The following is a 25,143-nucleotide window of genomic DNA, read 5'->3' as shown; positions in this document are numbered from 1 at the left end:
GTGGAAGGATGAGAAAGATGGCAGCAGCTGAAGCTTTGCTCTCCAGGTTCCATTTAATACTAAATAAGTTCTTAAATGTAAACATCAAGCGGCCCATTCATGGCCATAACCAGCTGGTAGTTGTAAAAACATTTAATCTTCATTTCTGTTTAGTTTGGTGCAGAAAAAAAACACGTTTAGAGTCGGACAAAATATTACTCTGTTGTCGTAGTCCACTCTGTCCAGGCAAAGCAAGACAGGAAACATCACAGGTCACAGCCCGTAAGTACACAGGAGCAACCCTTCTAAAATGGGTTGGATGCATTTGCATGAATGCGATCAGTGAAAGCTGTCTAAAGATAAACCACGCAGTAGTCATGTCATGATGGTTTTAATGCAACTCTACTTACTGCATGTTTGAGGCAAGAACCTTCCATGAATTTGTAATTGAACCGTTTCTGGTTCAAGTCATCCAATAAGATGTTATCTCTCATCATTAAACCCAGATGATTGTCTACTCAGGCTGTCCTGTTGTTGTGGCAGAGAAGGCTGCATTTACAGTCTGCCCAGTAGTCATTTTAGAGGATGTAATTATTGTTGTTGGAAACGCCCGTGTGAGGCGTGAGGCGCTGATGTAGCAGACGCACCTCAGTCACTCTCCTTGAGGAGAAAAGCCTCCTCTTTGCTGTTTAGTAAAGATAAATATAGGAATTATTTCACAAGTGTAAACACTTCTAATGAAGGGGTTAGTACAAAGCCACGTTTCCAACACACGGGGACTTTACAGGGACAGAGGCCTTGATGGATACAGGGAGATCCTTAGTGCTGCCAAAGAGTCAGAATTAGTGCACATAAATATTTACTGCCACCTGAGAAGAGAAGAGAACATCCTGAAGGCCTCCCTGTGTCTTCTACAAACCCCTAAAGAATCCGTTTTATATGTTTTATTATGTTTCCCTCCTTTTAGTTTGAGCTACAGAGACAGAAGACCACAGTGGTACATTCCTTGAGAGTAACCCAGAGCAGGTCCTAAACAACCGTTGGAGGTGGCAGTTGAGACATGACAGTGAGCATGTCTGCACAGATCCTCGGTTTAAAGGCATAACGCTGTGGTTTATCAGCAGCTTGGTACTGAACAAGTGATTCTGAAACCTACGTTACTCTCATCCTTCCAGTTATGTCAGGGCAACCACTCTAACCCCAATGGACTTCAATGTCAGGTCGTTCAAATGCCTTATAATACCATTTAATATGAACTTTCTTGTCTCAAGTCACCGTTTTGAACACTTCCTGGGAAGTTTCAGATCTTCACCCAATTTTATGTGGGAACAAATTTACAATGTAGTCTGGATTTTGTTGTACCTGCTCATTTCATCTGAATAAGTGGTTGGCTCCATTTTTGTAAACTTCTGCTCGGATGTCATCATTTGTATGCTAACAATGACTTCATGTTCCAACAAGAATGCCAACATCCAAACAGTGAGCCAATGGTGTGTGGAAGAGAGAACGTCTGTGAAATGGAACAGAAAAACTCAGCAAGGACAAAATTAATGAGGTCCTTCAATCATAGTTTTAAAGGTGTGGAACACTGAAAACCCACGTTTTAATGCTTATTTCTGATTATAATCAGTCACTTTGTGATTAACATGCAGACTGAACATGAAAATAGTCTCCTAAACCTATCTTTTGCATTAGCTTCTGGTAGAAAATAGATGGTAAAAGTCTATGATTAGAAAATCCTGACAGATCTGTGTCACAATGTCACTTAACGTTCATGGACTCACCCATCTTGACTTCAAGTTTTCAAGTTTTAAGCCTTGTGACGGGGAATGCTGTTGTTGATTTAGCGTCCAGAAAACAGCATAGAACATCTCGGCTGGTAGAAGCTAACCGTTAGCATTAGCAACTCCACCACACAGCAGAACTCCTCCAGGCTAGTGTTATTTGTGGAGAGAAAACATTAACATTGCAAAGCAAACTGTCAGTGGTGTCATGTTGCTGTTAGCCAATCATAGTGACCGATCATTTCTCGAAAATAATTAGTAAAACATGATTTCTCAGTGAAAGACCTCTTTGACGAAAGAAAATCCAAGGATTCTGACAGAAGGAATTCATGGGAAAACTGTCTGCGAGGACAAATGAGCCACCTCATCTACAATTTGATAGAATTTTATGTTTGATCCCACACAAAGATGGAAAAAGATTACATATTTATGCTGACACAACATTTCATAAAATAAACCAACTAGCTAACAAACTTTCACACTTATGATCAGTCAATTCAAGAACAAAAACAGTACTACCTTCATACCTAAATTAGACTCACCTCTATTTCAGGTTACTTTCCAAAAAGATGAGAACCAGAGCTGTGGTTAAGAATAGCATCAGAGTGTTACAGGCTAGAAGAACACCAAACCAAACAGCTGGGGCATGTTGAGAACAAACAGCAGTCTTTGAAACACAATAGCAGCTGTACAGGTCACCTTCAGGTGGACTTGATGTCTGTGGAGATGCTTAATCCAAAGCCTTCATTGAACACTGAACAATGAAAGGTTACTGGGAGGAAGCCAAGAAAATTAGCACATTTGAAACAAAAGTACAGAAAGCATAAAGTGTCAAAGGTTAGTAGCCGGTTTCTGGGTTAATGTGGAGCAAGCAACATATTCTATGGTAGCAAAACCAAGTCTTCCAGATGTTTAGACAAGAAAGATCATTCTGAGAAATCCGACTCCATTATGTCATCTTGGGAGAAAAGGTCATCTCTGCCAGCTTTGGGAGGAGGTTTGGACCCAAGATGCAGGAACCAAGAAAGACACGGAGAGTAAGATGTTGAAAAAATTAAAAGCCTTCATTTGAGAGGGTGCTCGCTGCAGAACTACAAAGGCGGAGCTGCACCATAAGGTGGAGCTGCACCAGAGTCAGCCCCGCCCATTCACGCAAACTCAGCCTAGCCCACTGACTTCCGTTTGTTTTCCACTTTATCGCAAACTGACCTGACCCACATGAATTACGGCTGTTACTAGTTTACAGTCGTTAATGCTATGTTCTATGCTCCAATTAAACAAGATAAATATAACTTGCTACATGACAAAACCTGCATATATCTCGAAATGAAAAGGTTTCTTTTAGCGAATATCTGCCCACAGCCGGTCTAACAAAACTGGTGTATAACAGCATGTCAGACTATTGATTGAGCTTTGGTAGTCTAGTGGTATTATTGTGTGAGTTAATTTTTGCTTCCCCCTCAGCTGATGCTGGTTCGATTCTCGGTGGGGTCGTCAGCAATCTATTTAGCCAGCTGAAACATTTAATTTGTTTATATTTTAGTTGTAATGTTTATTTTCAGCAAAATATTTATGTCTCTACAAGTTCTTTGAATTTGGTCGTTCCTAAACAGCATTTTAGTTGAAACTCTGCTCACAAATGGACTCACACTGGCTAAATAAACGAATAATTAAATAAAAAAACACATTAGTCATTATATGTTAAACGGTATACCAGTAAATTGTTGTAAACATAGTACTGGCAAGTGTAGCTAGAAATGAAGAAAAGAGGTTGAGACTACCTAAAACTTCCTCTACTGGGAGGCGAACCTGCGCAAAACTGCATGTCAACCTGAGTCCATAACCACTGCTCCATCATATCTGTTATAAATCATGTGGCGTTACATGTAATTGTGCTTTTCAGAATGTCTCGGAGATGGGTTGTATGGTTTATTGGCGGTGTCTCAGTAGAAGTCATTTCAGAAATAATTTGTCAGAAAATTCACAGAATATCCAGATTTGAGAACCAAGACCAGAGCCGCTTCGGGGGAGGAGACCAAATTGAAGCTGAGATGGGAGGAAAATGTATGAGTGAGGCTAAAAATGGCTTTGGCGTGTTTCTTATGAGGAAATGACAATATAACATGATTAAAAGTTCCAAAAGTTAGATTTTTAATTATATGGAAACTTTACAAAAACTGCTCAATTAACTTCTCATCTCCGTCCTCAATCTTGCATTTTTTTTAGCTATAACACCCTCTTTGGTTCCAGAATGCTATCAAGTCTGACAACTGGAAGGAATTGTACTGACTCTGATGGAATGGGCGGGGCTGACTCTGGAATGGGCGGGGCTGACTCTGGTGCAGCTCCACCCAGGGCTGGACTGGGACAAAAATTCAGCCCGGGCATTTTGACTGGAGACCGGCCCATCACCTGTTTTTTTTGGAAAAGACATTAAGCCTTACGCTGTTTCTGACACACACCAACGTTATTGGTAGTATTTATGTATCAATCTAATAAACGTAAACCTACACCATCCTTCCTATCCTGGTATTCTAAAAAGTAGGGTTGGGGGTAACTGATTATTTTTAAAAAGATTATTCTGATGATTATTTTATCGAATAGTCGACTATTCTAATGACTATTTAGATGATTAATCTAGCGATTACTTTTCTATTGCACAATTAATAAAAACCAAAAAATTCTCAAATAAATTCCTCCAAAAAATTGATAAGTTGTTACTGTAAGAGAATAAACACTACAGGCCTTCCATTTTGTATAACACTGCTTTTATTGTGTTGCGGTTGTTTATGTTCTGGTGATGTGTAGAACTTGGGAGTGCAGGCTGCTGCCTGAGAGGTGGTTGGAGACGGAGTGTCTCCATGCTGCTTTGTTTTGTTCACTTATGTGCATGAGGCAAGTGGTGTTACGACCCTTCCTGGGGAGTCACGTGTTTCTCCTATTTTAACTGTAAATCCTTCTAGCTGTTATATTTATAACAAGAAACAGATATTCGGACGGAATATTTTCATGTTTATTCGAATATGATTGTGGAACACACCCAGCATCATAATAAATGAAGTAATATTTATGCCAATTTAAGCCTTTATGGGTGACCAGGACTCTGTGATCAATTTTTGGCAAGGGAAATGATCATTTGTTGCCATTTTTGAAGTGTTTATGAATGTGAAAGACACCCAGCATCCTGTGATGGCACTAATAACATCAAGAGATAATAAATAAAGTAATATTTAGGTAAATGTAACCCTTTACACGTGACCAGGACACTGTAATCAATTTTTGGCAAGGGAATTTATCTTCTTTTTTTTTTCTTTTCTTTTTTTTTGTGCCATTTTTGGGGTGTTTTTGATGATACAGTAGACAGTATGAGTACAGTAACATCAACAGATAATACATAAAACCCTTATTTGGTCAATTTTAGCCTCCATGAAAATCTTAGCGATTCAATCACTTTTTGGCAAGTAAAATGCCATTTTAGTTGTCTACAATTAAATCATCAATAAAGAATTTAAAGATATTTTGAGGCATTTCTTATAGGTAAACGGGAAGGTGTAGTCTATTTGGCAAGTGACAATCTTAATTTTATGTGCTGAAGTGCTTTTATCTTGTTAATTTTAAATAGAGCAATGTAATGAATAGATAGTAACCTACACAGTGTCATTAAAGCCAAAGCTTGATCATTTTAAATACTTTTTTTCAAGTAAAAATGTGCCCCAAACTAGTTAACTGTGGCTCCATGTCAAGTAGACTAAAGAAAGGAAGGGGAAAAAATTAAATCGCTGGAGAATTGTTTATTTCCATTTATACAACGTTTACATTCAATACAGGGTGCCATTTTACATTGTTTATTTATTTTTTTAGTATCAAGGCTGTAACATAAAGAAAGCCAGTTCTTACCACAAAGTTTGTGGCACAAACCATCTTTCAATCGCAAATATTGCTAAAAGGATTAATATATCCTCATTGTGAACGTTTAAGACAAATAGCAACACTTAAAACAACTTCCGAACTGGAAAAACTAATGTGGCAGGTGCAGAAAGGAGTGCCCGGGCGGGATTCGATCCCCAGACTCCCGAGTGAGAGTCATACGCTCTAACCAGTCAGCCAACGATACATCTCCTTAGCCGAGTAGCCAGGGCGCATCATCAATCGGGATATTGTGGATGCTCACACTGCCACATCTTCCTCCCTCTTTCCACAAGCACGTCCTCGTGCTCCCGCGCAGGGTGCCACAAACACTGCTGCCACACTAATATCCGCGATAAACATCTGTTTAAGTACCGGAAGAGGTTATCTTTGCTTTCTGAATGTCCATATTGCTAGATATGCTGAGTTTTTGGGCGAAATCCTGGGGAATTTTGTCTAGAAATGCAATTACCTAACCGTGCGCGATCCCGCAGTGGCTAATCATTTTTTGGCAGCGAGTCAATTTATGGCACAACACCGGCTCGGGTTTCTCCTCCTCCTCCCTCTTTTCTTCTCCAACCTGTCGCTGGGCTGAGGCTCCATCACTTCCTAAATTGATTTTACTTGAACCTTCACTACCAAACAACTGTGAGATTTTAACACATGTGCCAGTTTCTTTTGTAGTCGAATTTTCTCCGCTCCTCCTTTCCGTTTTTTGTTCTCCATTTTGTAAAGCTCGTCTGTCTGTTTACTGAGATTCACAAACAACTGGCGGGTGCATCAGACCTCTGGCTATTGGTCCAGCCCAGAGTGTATTATTACCAATTGGCCAATCCACCAACTTTTATGAGGCGTCGCGTGGGGCGGCGCGGGCAAGTTGTCCGCAACAACTAGAGGCCAGGAAAAAAAAAAAAACAGACACCGGCCCATAAAAGATGAAAGGGTCGGCCCAGCGGGCAGTTGCCCGCTATGCCCTATGGTCAGTCCAGCGCTGGCTCCACCTTCTGGTGCAGCTCCACCTTTGTGGTTCTGCAGCGAGCACCACTTGCTTCATTTTAGGAGCAAGGCAGTCCACAGCTCAGGGGAAAGCACTGGAGCAGAATCAAACTTAAAGTGCTCAGTGGAGGCAAGCTCAAAGGCTAGAGACTCAAGAAAAAACCACACAGGAGGCTTACAAAACGCTAACAACGAACCGACAAACAGAGACAAGACAGGGCTTTATACACAGAGGGAAGCAATCAGGAAACAGGTAGCAGGTGTGGGGGGAGTGAGAGCTGAAGCGAGGCAGGAGAGACTATGGCCTAGTCCACACGGAGCCGGTTTTTTTTTAAAAACGAATATCCGCCCCTCCAAAAACTTGCATCCACACCACCTCGTTTAAAAAAAAACTGTCCACACGTACCTAGATAAATACGTTGTTAAGCACATGCCAGACCTGTAGGCGGCAGTACTTCCCCCGTTCTTAACCTCGTCCTTCGTCTGTGGTCTTCCGCAAGGAGCAGTAATTCCGCTTGCAAAAACAAACAAGCAAAAAGCGCTTGGACAATTGATAAAGCGAGCGCAGCTCTGAGGGCATCCATGATGTCGGCTAGTGTAAAAACAGGTCGCACACGTGATGTCAGCATTTTTTGTCGCGGAAAGTGACGTTGCGGACCTTAAAACTCCGGTTTTGTCTGTCCACACGCAGACACCCAAAACGGAGAAAACGCAGATCTTCACTTTGGCCGGAGTTTTTAAAAAGATCCGTTTTCGTGTGAAAAAACTCAGTTTTCGTGTGGATGACAGGCCAAAACGTAGAAAAATATCTACGTTTTGGCAGATTCCCGGCTACGTGTGGACAGGGCCTGAATTACTGAGTGGGAAAGGAACATAAAACACTAAATGGGAAAAACTAATACATACTATAAACATACAACACTTAAAGATAGGAGAACTAATAAACCTGTAACTAGAGACAAGAACCAAAAGAGGAGATCTGATACTGGCAACTTAATAATGGACATGGGAAAACTAAATGTCAAGTGAAGTGAGGGGAACATGGGGAAACCTGGAAGTGGCTGGGGACCACAGGGACACAGAACATGACAATCTCAACCATTACTGGGGTTTACAGATAATGGTCAGACTGGTTTTAGATGATAGGAAGGCAACAGAATCCCACCTGAGCCTGGTTTAAACCCTATAGCCTACCTGAGTGTTGTTGCTGACCAAGTCAATCCCTTTATGACCACATGGACCCATACATCCAGCAGGATCATGCACCATGTCACAGAGCTCAGATCATCCTTAACTGGTTTCTAGAACATGACCATAAGTCCACTGGACTCCAACAACTTCCACAGTCACCAGATCTCAGTCCAGAACTTTTGGGACGTGGGTGGATTGGGAGGTTCTCATCATGGATGGAGCTGATGCTGTCATGTCAGGATGGACCAGAATCTCTAAAAAAAATTTCAACAATGAAGGCAGCTCTGGAAGGAATATATGGGCCAACCCCACTTTACATTATAAACTGACAGCACAGGAAATGTGGACAAACACGTTTTTGTTTTTGGAACAAAATCAAAAACAATTGGAAGCATACTCTACAACCACTTAGCTTCTGCCAAAAAATACTGATTCAGATGCCCAACGATTTTTCTCTGACTCAGTGCAGCTCTCATTAGCTAAACAAGTTCCACACAGGGCTCCTTTCCTCTCAACTTTCAGCAGAAGTTGCCGCAGTTCCATCAGCAGGTGAGGGGCACCGGTGTGAGATTTCATGCTTGTGCAGCAGCTTGAAGCAGCGAGAGAAAGGAGAGAGTGGGGCTGCTTGGCAGTTAATGTGTGAAATGGATCTCCGGTAGCCCTGCTCTGCCTTCAGCACAAAGTGTTGGTCTGTCAGCGGCGCCTCTGCTCCCGGGGAGAGCTCCCCTCGTCTGTGCTGTCCTGGTGACTTTTCATTTGATTATATGGTGCAGCGACTGAAAGGGAGCTCCTAAATAGGCCTTTCTCACCAGTGACTCAGAACTTCGTGGGGTTTATTCATTTAAACGGATTCCTCTCATCATCTGAACCAGCAGCACCGACGCTAAATCCAAACCAACAAGAAATAATTTAATCATCCATGCTTGGTGCCAACAGATTCCACAGGAGCATGTGTGTTTTTACAGGATTAGTTTTATTACAACGTTAAAATGCATACGATTGTTTAATAGTTATTTGCGTAAAAATAACAAGTTAGTGGTTTATTTTAATAATTTCAGAGCTGTGTCAGATTCGGTGGTAAGCACAATAAATAGATGTATCTGTTGTTTTATTGAATGGTTTCTTAAAAATGCACATCGTATTTACAAATCATGGCAATAGGATTGTTTTACACATGTATGTACACCTACATATATATGTTTAAGAAAGTCTGCATCCACAGTATGTAAATTGTTTTAATATAAAACAGTGCTAATATAGTTCGGTGTAAAAAAGAAGTGCAGTTTTACAAATGTGAGCACACAGAAGCTGTTAAACAGCTAAACCTGAACCTGACGGGGAAATAAAACGGACCCTTTAGATTCGGGTCAGACGTGACCTCACACCAGCTAAAGACGAACACATTTAGTTTGGTGCAGCTTTGGTGAGCAGAGTTATCAGCTTGTAAAACACACACTGTACTTTTGGTTCTGAAGGATCTGTGAGTAGAGCTGTGCCGACGACAAGATGGAGAACAATAGAGGCGGAGACACAACAGACAGGACATGGTGCCATCATGCAAGCAGGTGTTGATCTTATCTGATGTCTTGTTTTTAGCTGAATTGCATGTGTGTGTTGTCCAAGAGCTTTTACACACGACAAACTACATTTGTTGCATTAAGATTTCCATTTTCTGACATTTATGTTTTGAATTTCACTCTAAAACCTTCCAATGATAGTCCTGATCTTTTGAGGTAGGTCTATGAACAATGAACATCTCAGCTGTTGCAGAGGGCTCTGAACAAACTCAGTGTAACAGCCAAACAGACGTAAACAGGTACGGCCTTAAAACTGTTTAAAACTCAAACACGTCTAAGGATTGCATGTTTTAAGTCAGTTTCATGTTAAATAGTTATTGCAACGGAAATATTCCCACCTTAAATACTGCAGCCCTTAAAGTCATCCAATATGTGTAAATATACTGTCTGGCCACAGCCCATAGGCAGAGCTCAGTCATGGGGAGGAGTCTACGGTTGTCTTTCAAACTGTATCCACACGCAATTGAACAGCGATCAAACCAATCTGAGCAACAAACCATGTGACGTATTCATCGCTACAGAAATCAGTCAACGGGGCAGTCAGCCATACACCACTGAAGAAGAAGCAAAACATCCTTTTTCTAAATAAATGACCTAACTACCTCTATCTGCTCATGTCTCAGAGTAAAGCTCAAGTCTAAGTTGTCCAAAGTTGGAGCCAAAACCATTTAAAACAAACGTTGTTCCAGAGCCGAGGCCATCTTTGTAGTTTTTCTCTGTAGCAGCTCTTGTGTAAAGCCTACCCTATGTCACTAGTGACTAGTAAGGTTGTGAAAAATTACATCACAATCCCAGTAACAACGTAACACGTTTTCTGTGAACTCTGATGTGCTTTTGTGTGTAAGAGTTGGCTAAAGTGAGACCAACGCTAGCCCAACTCTTCTATGGTCTCTGGTTGATAAATAAAAACAGAATCAGTTTCAACAAAAACAAAAATGTTACTTAGCTACTTTTCAGCTATAAACATGTTTAGTATCAGCGGCGTGTCTCCTGGATGCTGAACTCTTCTCCTCTCACTAACATGTCCGTCACTAACATATATCTGCTAATGAAGATTGTTCAAAGACCCATCAACAACAAATACAATAGTAATGTTCATAACCTCACTCAAAATATCTGAGAAGGCTCTTCTGTCTCATCTGCCTCTGAATAAAACCAGAGCGTGATTTATTGACACTTGAAGCCTGAATGGAAGCCATCTACGGAGTTCTCCTTCTACACGTTTCTGTTTCTACCTGCATGTTTTTTCTGATAAGACCTTAATATGCCCATTTAAAAAGCAACAATACCTCCTGGTAAAATAAACTTAAGCATGAAACACACTTTTCAGTGATTGTATATGAAGTATGTTTAAAAAACAGTAGTTTTTGTAAAATGATAAATAATAGTGCATGTGCGTTAGACTGCCTACAAACTTTACTCTACAGATGGAGGATGGTGTGCGTGTGTGTGTGTGTGTGTGTGTGTGTGTGTATGTGTGTGTGTGTGTGTGTGTGTGCGTGTGTGTGTGTGTGTGTGTGTGCGTGTGTGTGTGTGTGTGTGTGTGTGTGTGTGTGTGTGTGTGTGTGTGTGTGTGTCTGTGTGTAGGGCGATAAATCAAAGGATTCCCTGGTTTACTTAAACGTCAGTGTCCAAAGGTGGCGGAATGTCCAGACATGGTGACAGTGAGTCCTGACTGTGTGTGGAGCTAATCCCGGTGTCTGAGTCTGTGTCTGTAATGTCTACAGGAGACAAGCTGTGCTTGACCATCTGGGACTCGCTGCAGGTAGCTTCACTCTGCAGAGGGACGAGTGTGGGGTTCTTCTCCTGTGTGCAGGCCATGATTTGTAGAGAGTTAAGCTGCGAGGCCAGCTGCCAACACTCCTGGTCCTTGGCGATCAGCGTGCTATCAATGTACTTTATCTGCTTGTCTATGTCTGCAGCTTGATTCTGAAGAGCCACTCCACCAAAGAGGCTATGCTTCAGGCCATCCTGCAGCCTCTCTAGCTCTTTGTTGTAAAATGACTCGTCGGTTTTGGAGGGAAGCCGAGAAGCAGCTGTGGCTTCTTCCTGTTCGCTATCCTCTTCTTGGATGAGAGGGAGGTTGGCTTTCCTTAACTCAGCGTCGATGTCCAGGGAGAGTTGGAGGATGAGCTCCTGATGCAGCTGAATCTGCATATCCAGCTGCTCAACACCATCACTGGTGTACAGGTACTTCTGCAGCTGCTCCTTGCTGTCTGCGGCCAGACTTGGGCTACAGGCCAGAAGAAGTGAACTTTCAGAGTCGGTTTTCCTGTGCATTTCCATCTCAAACTGCTCAATCTCCAAATCTAGGTCCCTCATGTGCTGGATCTGCTCTCTGATGGCGTGGTCCTGGTTGAGAATGAGCTGCACCATCCGTTTAATCTCCTCCGCCCCTGGTGAGCTCTTGTTCTCTTTGTGAATCTTCTCTAGTTTGCGAAAAGCTTTTTTCACCATGCGCTTTTGTTTGTCCACAGGCGGAGGATGGCCGCTCTGAGTGCGACAGTGCTCCCATCGCTTTGGCTTGGCCCCTTTGGACTTTGCAAACTTTTTTGCTGCCTGAGGAGCAAAATCGCTGGTTTTTACAAGAACAAACTGTATAAAAGGCCTCTGGTCACCCCAGGCATACCAGAGTCTCAGGATTCTGGTGAGAGGAGGCAAGGCCCGCTCAAAGCCTTTCCATCGCTCAATGAGGCAGAACTCTTTGGGTTCCCCATGCAGGAGCCGTTTGCTCTCCGGAAGAGTCTTTTGGTCCTCCAGTAGCGCCTGAATCATATCAGCACACGTGGTATGCTTTGTCACACCACAGACAACCTTCTCTTCATTGCAGACGCTAACTTGAATCTCCTTTCCCACTACAGCCTCGGTGTCTTTCGCCCTATAAGAGACAGAAAAACAGAGGTTAAGCAGATACCTCCTCACTTTCCCTTTCAGATCATCCTTTCCTATAGTATTGTTTATTTACACAAGTATTCGTGGCTTTTTCACATCTGTAGGGGTGACATGATCTTTTAGGCTGATTGAAGACCAGACACGCTGCTGAATTCTGGACCATTTGAAGAGGTCTTACAGTACAGGCTGGAATACCAGTTGGAAGGGCACGGCGGTAGTCGAGCTGGGAGATGACTGCCGATTGCACCAGGAGCTGGGTGGCATACTGTTAGGCATGGTCTGATCTTTCGTATGTTATACAGCGTGAAGTGGCATGAATGAGCGACAGAGGCAACATGGTCTTTAAATATCAGCTGGTTATCAATCACAACACCCAAATTTCAACCTGCCTTTGAAGGAGCCAGAGACAGGGAATCATTTTGGCTTGAGATATTGTGCCATATGGATGATTTAGCTGGGATGACATTACAGGGCGACAAAATAATATGATTCAAAAATTCAGATGACAATTGCAATTTTTAAGACTGAATTGAATTGGAAAATTTAGGTTCTAAGACACATCCAGGATTACCGGGAGATCTTGTTGGGATTGTGTTGTGTCAGTAAAAGCATCCATCAACTCATGGTTGAAGTTTGAATTGCACCACACTAAAGAAATTCAGTAAATGTTCTATGAACATTTCCAAGAAAACATCAATACACTGCTTTTAATGATCAATTCAGTATCATAACAAGAAAAATTGCAACATTTCAGCGTACTGATATTTTCTCATGCCTTAGGTAGCATAGGGTCAGGGTAACTCCTTCTTTCCACCGGAGCCGTCAGCAGCACGTTACTGCAGCAGCACGTCTTGCTCGCGTAAGCTGCTGCTTGGCCCTTCCCACGAGACGTGAAGCAGCAGGGGAGCAGCTGTCACCGACAGAGCCGTCAGTAAACACAACAACAAGCAGGAGAAAACTACAGCATGACTCACATAACTCACCATCTTGCCCCAAAACCGCAGATATGTCACTCTATGTGTTATCCTTCTTGACGTTGTCTTTATAAAAACTGTGACTGGGATCAAACAGGATTGGGTACTTCTCCACTTCAGTAATCAACCTTTCGTCATCCGTTATGGAAAAACAAAGGAGACCGCTAGCTAGGTGATAACATTTTTTTAAAGTAAAGCAACCGGAAGGCAGTACGTTTCTTTATTCTGAAAATCTCGGGAAGCTTCGCTCCGTTTCCGCGTCCGATTTCCTGTCTTTCCTTCCCCAAAAATGTCGAACTTGACCCGTTTCAGATGCGTAGCGCGTAGAAAATAGAACCGGCGCGTAAGGGCCGCGACATGCTGCTCCTGAGACGCGGCCGACTCGCGCTGCTGACGGCTCAGGTGGAAAAGGTTCTGTTGACCACAGCGGTTCCTATCAGCAGCTATGATGTGCTGCTGCAGTAACGTGCTGCTGACGGCTCCGGTGGAAAGGAGGGGTTAGGGTTAGTGGTCATATTCAGATGAGATTTCACCCAAATTAAATATTCACTTAGCTAAAGAGGAAAAAAATAACCAGATGTGGCAAAGAAGAAAAACAGAACCTAGGAGTGAAACAAAGAAAGAAAGCAGGAATAAACTGGATGCACAACAGAAGAAGTCCCATCCAGAATTTCACTGGATAAAATTTGACCCCACATGTTCCCATTTGTTCTCGTGGTTTTTGGAAACCAAAGTTTGAGAATTAAAGGAGTAAGTCCACTTTAGAAATGCCGACAGAAAGCTTGACTTTATAAACCGGCATCTAGACAGACATCTATGCTGTCTCTGTGTTTGTGGGATGACTCAAGGTGGAGTCATTATGAGCATGTTTACATTTAGCTCATCTCATATCTGTTTAAGTGCAGTCTCCCTGTGCTGGACTGGCATTTATTGTTCAGTACAAAGGAGGCTTATGACCTCCTCTCCAGACAGTACAGAGACAGTAGGACTGGGCAATAAATCAAAAATTTATCGTTATTGAAATATCTGACTTTTATTGTGATAATTTTTTTCATGTCAATAAGTTTGCTAATAAAAAAAATGAAAAGATGCGTGTAGGTTGGCAACATTCATGCCCCTTTAAGAGGCTGTACCACCTTGAGTCACGTAAAAAATGTGACTCAAGGTGGCACACGTGACAGCCCCATCTAGTGGACAACTTTTGTTTCTGCACATCGCTGTAGTTATCCATTTATCGTTATCGAGGTGGAATCCTCAATATATTGTGATATTGATAGTAGGCCATATCGCCCAGCCTAAAAGACAGTATCCACAACATCCAGTCCCCCTAGTGATTCATAAACCTCCAGCCTTCAGAGTAAAAGTGCTTCGTATATCCTCAAACACATTTTCACACCCATAGCATCGAAAAATGATGATGGGTGACCAAGTATTTGTTTCCAATCCTAACCCTAACCTCTTGCTATTTAAGCTTGCCCTCACCCCATCCTAACCTTAACCCAGTTTCTCATTCTAAACTTCCTGTTAACCTGTTGCTAGGGAAAATATTGCCCAAGGAAAATAAGGCCCCAGGATCGGCCCTGGTTATGACAATATTATTATTACTTCTCTATTCGTATTATTAGGTGACATTTGACCTACTGACACGCTGTGCAATAGTTGCCAGTGGTCACACAGACATAAGAATGCTCTTTTCTTCCAAAAAAAGGTACAATGTTGAAAAAAATACATTACATGATCCAGAGGGACTCTGATAAAATGATAAGCATTACGACTCTGAAAAAAATGTGGGCACAAATGGGTTAAGCTAGTGATCAGAAACTACACTGACTCATTTTGCGCTCCCTGGTTTGATTCTATTAGACTGTTACTCATCAGAGATGATCATTTAATGGTTTGATTCTGAGCTATTTAAGCCCAAGGCCCTCATTAACTTTTCGTCTGGACCGTAAAACTTGTTTAAAGATTGACCGCTGATGGGTCGATGAAATCCATTTTTTACAAGCCTAATGGGGCACCGGTAATATCCAGGACCTAATATCCAGTCATTACATGATATGCAGCAGCAATGCAGACAACCACAAGTAATCAAATAAGTAGATAAACATTTCTATCTGGTTCAAGACAAAGAAGGATGTATTATCTTACGGCTTATTTGAGAATATTTTTATTTTCTGAAATGTATGTGATGTATTGAGTTAACTGATGTACTGCAGCAGAAGTCCAAGTTCATTGAATTAATTATGTTTTGACTTTTAAAGGAAAACTAAAAGACTTCTTTAATAATAACCCCAACTAAACCAAAAGTCAATAATCCAACATGACAGAGACCAAACCTGAGCTCCACCTCTGATCCTGATCCAAAGGTTGGATTAGTGGGTGAAAGGAATGCCGGTTTGTGGTTTGGCAGCCCTGCAAACAACTTTTCATTCTAGCAACATCAATAAATCAACGTAATTGGATGAATTATTTCAGCTTCCACCTAGTAGTGATGTGACGTTCAAGAACGAATCAAATCTTTTGAACGGGTTTTCAAAGTGAATGATGACAGCCGAGTCCCTGTAGAGAGCCGTTCATCTTAACAAACTTCCCCGGAAGTCGGTCAAACTCACCCGCTCAAACCCCACCCACCGCTGTGACAGACATAGGAGGAACCATAGATACGTATAAACACGTGTTTATTTACATATCTTGACTTTGTTCAAAGGAGCCAGTCATTTGAACGGTTCTTTCAGGTAAACGGCCGACCAATGAACGGCTCCCATGAAAGAGCCATAAATCCCATCACCTAGATAAGGTCACAAACGTTGTTTCAAGTGAAGACGATTAGATTGAATTATGCTGACAGCTGTTGTTTAACAGGAAATCTTCTGGAGGTATAATATTATTAGACTGGAAACTCCACACCAACAACAGCAGCATTATGTGTTTTAACACATTTTGTTATTTTTTTTTTGTATTTGAAGGATACAGTATAGTAAATGTTTGTCCTCTTACATATTTCATTTGCTTTTATCATCCAAACAATCAGCAGATGGATTTCACTATCAGACAAACTGAACTTAGTAAACACAAAATGAGGTTTTTAAATGAAGTTTTCATTCATTAACCCTTATATTACATTTTAATTTTCTAACATTCCTGCCTGGTGTTTGAACACAAAAAAATGCAGACACAATACTTCCTCATATAATATTTCATAACTCCCATTTTTTTAACATGAATTTTGTCATTGGCTTCAGTCCTCACAAAATATAATAAAATATTTGTGTGTTCCTGAGATGCAATCTATTTATTTCACCCTTTATTATCAGGTGCATGATCATAACCAGAAACATCTACGGGGCCGGAGTGGCTAAATTACCTCAAACACAGTGGCGGAGCTTGATATGTGCAACATGTGCGGCCGAACAGGGCGGCAGTCTGGAGGGGGCGGCATTTAATTTCCTTTTTTTTTTTTTTTTTTTCATCAACCGATACATCAACAAAACATAGAAATCACATTTTCTTCATAATAATAATAGTGATGAGTGATGATAATAATAATATTTCTGTAATAAAAGCACAACAAAGTCATTGTTTGCGTTTATATTGGGATTTTATTGCGCCCCTTGTGTCCGCCGCGCCTCTGTAGTGCGCTCTATAGCGCCCTTCATCAGGTGGGGGGCGGAGGGATCTCGGAGAGTGATGATGGAGGGATACAGGTACCGTTTCACATATCACCACTCACAAACATAATGGAGAAGAAGCGGTAGAAGCCATCTGGTGCCCAATTTCGGAAAGAAAAGAAGAGGAGAAATGAGGAAAAGATGCAGGTATGCATCTCTTTATTATTTAGTTGGTATTTTTCCCGCCTGTCCCCCAACTTATTGATTAACTAACCTCTCTAATCTGTACGTTTTGCATGGTGCTATGATGATCCCTTCAAATGTCTTTTGCTAGCTTCTTACGTTGCATGTATTTAGAACTACTTCCAACCGCTAACTTTTTCTTTGTCAAATGAGCTTTTATGAAAAGCTAAGAGTGGGAAAACCGAAAGGCTGATAACCAAACGCTATCAAATTAAAATGAGTCTTTGAGAATTTTGCTGAAATACATTGACGGCGGGCGGCAGGTCTCGCGCCGGCGCCATTCGCCTTTCTTTTTGGACTCAGGAAATGAGCTACGTATTATTTACCCCACGAAAAACGGAGCGGCAGCGGGCCGCTGGAGGTGCCCTGCCAGTAAGATCCCGTGTATACTGTAAACTGCCATAAAATAAAAACTATAATAGCTAGAGCGGTCTTTTTTTAGCTGAAAGTTGAGACTGTCTCGCCTTTCAGCACCGTACAAGTCGATGATGTCATCGTGTTGCGTTGTGTGCTGCACACCACGGCTATGTTAACTCACAGTGACCTTGAAGCAGCGTGGGAGAGTTGAAGAATTTAACCAGTTAAAATGGATTCATGGATATTTAATCAATAGTTGTGGCTCCTCTGGTCATTTAGTTCTTTGTGTGCCGGAGACATTTGCTGAATAAGGAAATAAAAACTTAAAATGACAAAAAAATTAGGGAAAAACACTTGTTTTGTATTTTATCAATTATTAATCATTAATAGATTGTTGGTGTTTTAACTTTTGGTAAAGGAAAACACACAATTTCCAGGCAGCCCCAGTCTGGAGAAGTGATGGTGACATCAGCCGTTAAAAATAAATAATACTCTGAGGTTTTTATGAATAATTTGTACTTTTACTTGAGTATTTCTCTAACACCAGTCCTTTTACTTGTAAATGAGTAATATTTTAGCAATGTAACAGTACTTGTACTTGAGTACAGATTTTCAGAATTCTTTCCACCACTGCTGAAAACTGTAAATGCTCATTGTAACATGTTAATTAAAATGCTAAAGCAACAGACGTGACATGAAGTTTGTGTTGTTTGTTTTATGCAACATCAGGAGCCCTACACAGATATTTTGGGATGACATCAGCTGCCACTGAGGAACAGCCATCTACCTCCACTGCTCATACCAGTAGGCCAGTATTTGAACTTGAGGAGGGACAGTCTGCTGGCACCACATCTCCCCAGGAAGATACTTTAGGTGGGTTTTGCACACGTGTGTGTGTCCAGCAAACATTTAGCTATAGACATTTAAATAGTATTTTCACAGAATATGGGAATTGTTCCATATAGCAATGTGGTGAGTTATGCTTCCATTTTCTGTCAATAGAGAGACCTACCAGTATATGTGAACTTGATGAGGGACAGCCAGCTGCCACATCTCCCCAACAAGATATGTCAAGTAAGTTTTGCACAAGTGTGTGTGTGTGTGTGTGTGTGTGTGTGTGTGTGTGTGTGTGTGTTTGTGTCCTGCAAACATTAGAGAAATTTGAATGTCACATATTGAATTTTAATAGAATATGTGAAATGGTCCACATAGCAATGTGTTGAGTTATGCTTCTGTTTTCTGTCAGCAGAAAAGCCTGAAACCAGTCAACCCATTGAAGGTGATGATGAGCCTCTTTCGTCAGACCCAGCCAAGTGGCCATCACCAATTACTGGCAGCGTTCGCACAGAGCTAGTTCGAGGAGGACCTACCAAGGTGCCATCTACTTTCATATTTCCCAGGAGTGAAGGCGATGGCAGATGTTGTCATCATCACTATTTCAATAGAACTTTGACAAGTGATGAGAAGGTGGCCAGGAGCTGGATGTTGTACTCAGTTGGCAACAATAGCCTTGTTTGTTTCTGTTGTAAGTTGTTTTCAAAAAGAAGTATCCAGTTAACCACCTCGGGACTGGCAGATTGGACACATGCAAGTTCTTTACTGAACTCACATGAGAAAAGCCCCGACCACATTAACTGTATGAAAACCAGGAAGGAACTTACAGTTAGGTTAATGAAGGGCAAAACTATTGATAAAAAGGAGATGGCACTTTTGGTGGATGAGAGGGTGAGATGGAGAGCAGTACTGACACGTCTTACTGCCATTGTGCAGTCACTGGCAGTTCGGAACTTGGCACTCAGGGGGCACACAGAAGCGCTTTTCACACGATCAAATGGAAATTTTTTAAAAGAGGTTGAACTTATGGCCAGGTTTGACCCGATCATGAAGGAACACATTAACCATATTCAAAGAGGAACCTCCGGTCACACCAGTTACCTGGGTCATCTAATCCAGAATGAGCTGATTGAGTTGTTGAGCAACAAGATCATCTCAACAATAGTAAGTGAGATAAAGCAGGCAAAGTTCTTTTCCATCATCCTTGACTGCACTCCTGACAACAGCAACATTGAGCAGCTGTCAGTTGTGATTCGGTTTGTGGAGGTAAAAGAGACGACACCTCTTGTGAAAGAATGTTTCCTGGGGTTTTTTTGAGGCAGTTGAGTCCACAGGCAGTCATTTGGCTTCGATGACTTTGGACAAACTGAAAGAATTAGACATTCCTTTTGAGGACTGCAGAGGGCAGTCGTACGACAACGGATCCAACATGCGTGGAAAAAACAAAGGAGTACAAGCTCGGCTCTTACAAGAAAACCCCAGAGCTCTTTTTATGCCATGTGTAGCACACACTCTAAATTTGGTGGTTTCAGATGCTGCCAATGATTCAGTTGATGCCATGAGCTACTTTGGCATCCTTCAAAAGATCTACAACCTATTTTCCGCCTCCACACAAAGATGGGCTATTCTTAAAAGCCATGTGAATCTCACTTTGAAGATGTGGTCCGACACAAGGTGGGAGAGTAAAATTAAGAGCATCGAACCTTTCAGGTATGAGGCAGCTGCAGTGCGAGAAGCACTGATCAAGGTAAGAGATACTACCAAGGAACCAAAAACAAAGGTAGAAGCCCAGTCCTTGTCAGAGGAGGTTGGTTCGTACAGATTTAGTATCTGCACAGCAGTCTGGTATGACATCCTCTTCCAGATTCAGCATGTCAGCAAGCTTGTGCAGTCACCAAATATGGCAGAGGATGTAGCTGTCAATCTTCTTAAAAATACGCACAGAAGTCTTGAGCAGTATAGGGAAACTGGCTTTAAGTCTGCTCAGATAATAGCCAGAGACACATGTGCAGACATGAATGTGGAGGTTGTGCTGAAAGAGAAAAGGTTGAGATCTACCAAGCGCCACTACTCTTATGAAGCCACTGATGAGCCCATCAGTGATGCCCTGAAGAGGCTGGAGGTTTCATTCTTCAATGTTGCTGTGGATGCTGCCTTATCAGCCATTCTTGAGAGATTCACGACGCTGGAAGATGTGGGACAGAAATTTGCTGTGTTGACAAATTTCCCAAGCCTTTCAGATGAGGAGCTTGCAGAGAAATGTGATGCACTTGGGACCATTTTGGAGTTCACTGGAAAGTCTGACCTGGACAGAAAAGAACTTGTGAAAGAGATGAAAAATTTCCCCAGCCTGCCACCACAGGACAGGCTTGGCCTTTTAACATTTCTTCACAAGAACCATCTCACCGAGATCTACCCCAACCTCTGGACTGGTTTCAGAATTGCACTTACAGTTCCCATGACAGTGGCTGAAGCAGAGAGGAGCTTTTCAAAACTTAAGCTAATAAAAAACTACCTGAGGTCAACCATGTCCCAGGAGCGTTTATCTGGCCTCAGCATCATCAGCATTAACTTCCAAGTTGGGGAGGAGATACCATATGATGATATCATTGACGAATTTGCTTCAAGGAAAGCCAGAAAGCAACACTTTTGAAATCACTCAACTGTCACCTCTAATCCAATCAAATCCTGTCACACACAAAAAAAAACCCACAAAAGAACACACAATGCTTAAAAAGCCCAAATTGTTGCAACTTTGTTTCTCTAGTTTTTTTTTTTCATTTGTTTGTTTTTCAAGACTTGTGTTTTCAATTATGTTTGGAATTGTAATAATTGTATTTATTTGTATACATCCTTTGTTGCTGCTGCCCGTTTTTATTTTTATTTGTTTCTAAATGTATATATTTGAAAAGTTTCAGTGCAGTGTGTATGTGGGGGTTAAATCTTGCAATACAAGAACTTTGTTGTATATAATACACTCCACGCAATTTCAAACAAAGTTGTAGGTGTAATTTTTTTCCGTGTGGGGGGGTGGGGGGGCGTCACAGGGGGTTCTCGCACAGGGTGCCATTTAGGCTAGCTCCGCCTCTGCTCAAACATATTGTAAGGGATTGAGCAGTAAACTATAGGGTTAACGTTTTATTTTGAAGGTGAGCTCAGCAGGTGAGAAATGTTGTTCCGGTTCTGTTTTTTTCCGCTCCGGTTTGCTATGCTAGTAAATACTCCTTACGAGTGATTCTGCTGAAAAAGTTAAGAGTTTGTAAGGCGTGGGTTACGGCGACAGTAGCCCAAGAATAATACTGCTAAAAGAGCAACCAGAGACTCTGAATTATTACATTATAATCGCTGATATGAGCCAATACTGTTAGACTCCAGCCATGTTTGCCCTGATCACTAATAACTCCACGGTGCATGACTCATGTGATCTTCATTAGATGCAATTACATCATCATTAATTTTGTTTAACATGACAGATTTATTTTCTCTGGATGAGAAATAAATGATATGGCCCACCTCTAGATGAAATTTTAATTATTTTACATTAATTATAAATATATAATTAAAAAGTGCCTGTGGGACATTTGACACACCTCTAGCTCTCATCTGTGTGTGTGTGTGTGTGTGTGTGTGTGTGTGTGTGTGTGTGTGTGTGTGTGTGTGTGTGTGTGTGTGTGTGTGTGTGTTAACAGACAGCTGTACCAGTGTTTCTAAAGCTCAGACTGGCAGAGAATAGGCACTAAGGCTAAAGTTTGACAAGAATCAATACATCTTTATGCATTTAATCTACTGATTTATGTTTAGAATTTCTCAAGACAGCTTGAAGTGAGTTAACTTGTAAATATTTTACAGGAGGAAAAATATTGAGATATATATCGTATATCGGAATTCAGCTAAAAGATATCGAGATATAAGTTTTGGTCCATATCGCCCAGCCCTAGTAAAAATTTTCCTATATAAGGAACCAAATTACTCATGTTAACTTTGTTTGATAGTGAAACTTATAGTTTCTATAAAAGTAGAAACAATGTATTTGAGGCAAAAGAGATAAAACGAAATAAATCTGTAAGAGGGGAAATACCTTTTCTCAAGTACAATAAAAGCTGTATTTATGTTCAGAGAAATTAAAGCGTTATATTAAATATGATATAAAAGAATTAGAGCACTTATTTGTTGTTTCATTCCATCTCTTGGGAGTCCAAAATCAAATCTGACACTTTCATCCTCTAGCATTTTCTTGCTTTGGTGCATCTCTTGTTTGATTTTCAGAGGAAGATTAAGATGATTCAGATAATCCTTCAGCCATAAACCACCATGGATAAAATAGTCAATAAAGTATTCTTATGAGGGGTAAAACTTAATCCTGCCTTATCTCAGTTTTTACAGCACTATACTCTTGTGTTTTGGTTTCCACGCAGGATAAAAATACCCTGCTGTATTGTGCAATTATGTGAATAAAAGCTCTCTGGAATCTGCTACGTGTGATGTAAGGGAGGAGGGGGCTGTTAATGGTTACAAAGACCCTTAAAGAGTGGGCCAAACCAAACCCACTTCTCTGCCGTGTGGCTTCAAAACTAAACCAAACGAGATCTGCTGCCACTGCAAAATAAAGATACCGGTGGGTGAGTTCCCAGAGGCACACCTCTGCTGCATAATGCAATCAGCTATGCAATTATTTTTGAGCGTTCTAGAAAACATGTTATTTTCATATGAGGCAAACATACAGACGCTTGTGTATTTTAGTGAGTGTGACCCAAGGCCTCAGCTGTACAGGAAAAGGGTAAAGCGGAGACAGGAAACACCTGTGTTTGTCCTGGGCCACAATCGCCAGCACTCAGACGGTATCCTGCGGTGTAATGAACAGAAGGAGGAAGGGGAACAACAGATTGCAGATCAGCAACTCATCCAGGGTTGTGGCCACACTAATGTACAGAAAGTGCCAACAAATCTATGTTTCAGTTTTACCGCATTTCCAAAACCAAAGAGACCAGATTAGAGAAGCGTTTTAAGTTTATAAGTTTATATGGTTTTTCTGACCAAAATGGCTGCTCCATTCAGATAAACTAACAGTTAACTAGCCTTGCTACCAGCCTGTATGGGGTAGTAGTATGGGGTTTGAAAAGTTCAACACAGTTCTCCTGCACACAGTAAATCCTTACGCCGAAGTGCCGCGAAAATGGGACCGCCTTCATTCGGCGCCCTTGTTGAGCTATTCTATAGACCACATGGGCCGCCGAAGCGCCGCAAATCGCCTCGCGCCGGCGCCCCAGCCCGCGCCGTGCAGCGATCATTTCGGCGTTGGCTCTATTTTTTTCGCGAGCCGCGGGTGAATCGCGTCAATTCTGGCAGGAAGTCAAACGTAGACATAAGAGGCAGGCCGGTAAAGTTAACAAAATAAAGCATTTCAAAATAAAATTCCGCAATAGTCAAATGTGTTCGTAAACAGACACTGCAGAAAAACCACACGAACACGCACACACATACACACACATCGAACTTGTGTGCGTGTGTGACCACGTGAAGGGGGGAGTGGTTTTGGGTGTCTTTTCACCGGAGCAAACAGGACAGAGAGGCAGAAAGTCTGAGGCAAGCAGTTAGGATGGATGACTTTAAATGAATTATGGAAGTTGAGAAACACAAGGAGCTGTACGACCCCCGAAAAACATGATTGTTTACGTACCCATGTCGGAAGAAACTGCTAGGATACAGCTGCAGAATTGGAGCGGGTTCCAAGAGATTCAACTGGCAGAAATAACTCATACCATAGGTTCACACACACACACGCGCGCACGCGCACAAACACTCAAACGTAGGAAAAGAGCTGAGAAAAGGCAGAGAGGAAATGGAGGACACCAAGTGTTTAAAAGAAAAACTACAGCTGAGCCGAGGCGCGCCTCGACTGGGGCGCGTCTGATCTGAACTGAGGAGCGGCGAGCAGCGGCCGAATTTCGTGAGCGATTCGCTTCTCGGCGCTTTGCGGCACTTCCGCGGCCGGTGTGTCCCCGGCGTTACTTAAATCGTTACTGGATGGTTTGTTGACAAAATTAACTTTTGGATTTCCAGATTAGAGCTGGGCAATATGACGATTTTAGACCGTTTTACGATCTACACATCTGACTGTCTGTCATTTTTGAGAGACCCTTTTATCACGATTCACAGCTCTGCTGTTGAAATTCTGCCTCTGAATGAAAAGGGAACTTACCCCAGGTGAATGACACGCCTTTGTTTGACCCTTAACCAATCAGAGTGAGTCACGGTAATATATTAGTGCCCCGCTTGTTTTCACCTGTGTGTAAACAAACATGGCTTCGGCCGCGGCTGAGAGCGACAACAAGGTTTTCGTTCCGAAGAGGAACGCCTCGCCCATTATATGGAACTGGTTTGGTTTTTCACCAGATGACAAAGAGCAGCGAAACGTCATTTACAAAGTTTGCAAGGAGAGCGTCAAGGCAAGTGATGGCAACACCACAAACTTGTTTAATCACTTGAAAAGAAGGCATCCCAAACAATACAATGAGAGCCAGCTGGCAGCTAAAGCTAAAAAGCCTGCGGCTACAGCAGCAGCGGCTAGTGCTTCTTCCAGACAGCAAACGCTAACAAACACTCACAAAACTCACTCCTTACGACAGAGACAGCAGACGATGGAACAGCGTGACAGATGCAGTGACGTACCACTTGATTAAAGATTTGTGTCCCGTGCGAACAGTAGGAGTGGTATTTAAGAAAATTATAAAAACATTGGATCCGCACTACGAGTTTTCCAGCCGCAAGTATTTTTCGAACACCGCTATTCCACGCATGTACG

The 25,143-nt window shown here is 41.9% G+C and overlaps 1 protein-coding gene across 1 annotated transcript in view; it reads right to left on the bottom strand.

Annotated features, from left to right (window-relative positions):
- Window positions 1–5,539: 5,539 nt before the first annotated feature.
- Window positions 5,540–25,143, bottom strand: part of rassf9 (Ras association domain family member 9) — a 37,934-nt gene continuing 18,330 nt past the window's right edge. Inside the window, exon 2 of the mRNA XM_015963818.3 lies at window positions 5,540–12,311. Within this exon, the coding sequence (XP_015819304.1) occupies window positions 11,051–12,311 (1,261 nt within the window). The 3' untranslated portion in view covers window positions 5,540–11,050. The remainder of the gene's footprint in view (window positions 12,312–25,143) is intronic.

The sequence above is a fragment of the Nothobranchius furzeri genome, chromosome 4 (genome assembly GCF_043380555.1).
Source record: "Nothobranchius furzeri strain GRZ-AD chromosome 4, NfurGRZ-RIMD1, whole genome shotgun sequence".
Taxonomy (NCBI): Eukaryota; Metazoa; Chordata; class Actinopteri; order Cyprinodontiformes; family Nothobranchiidae; genus Nothobranchius; species Nothobranchius furzeri.
This window is presented reverse-complemented; position numbering and strand designations above follow the sequence as displayed.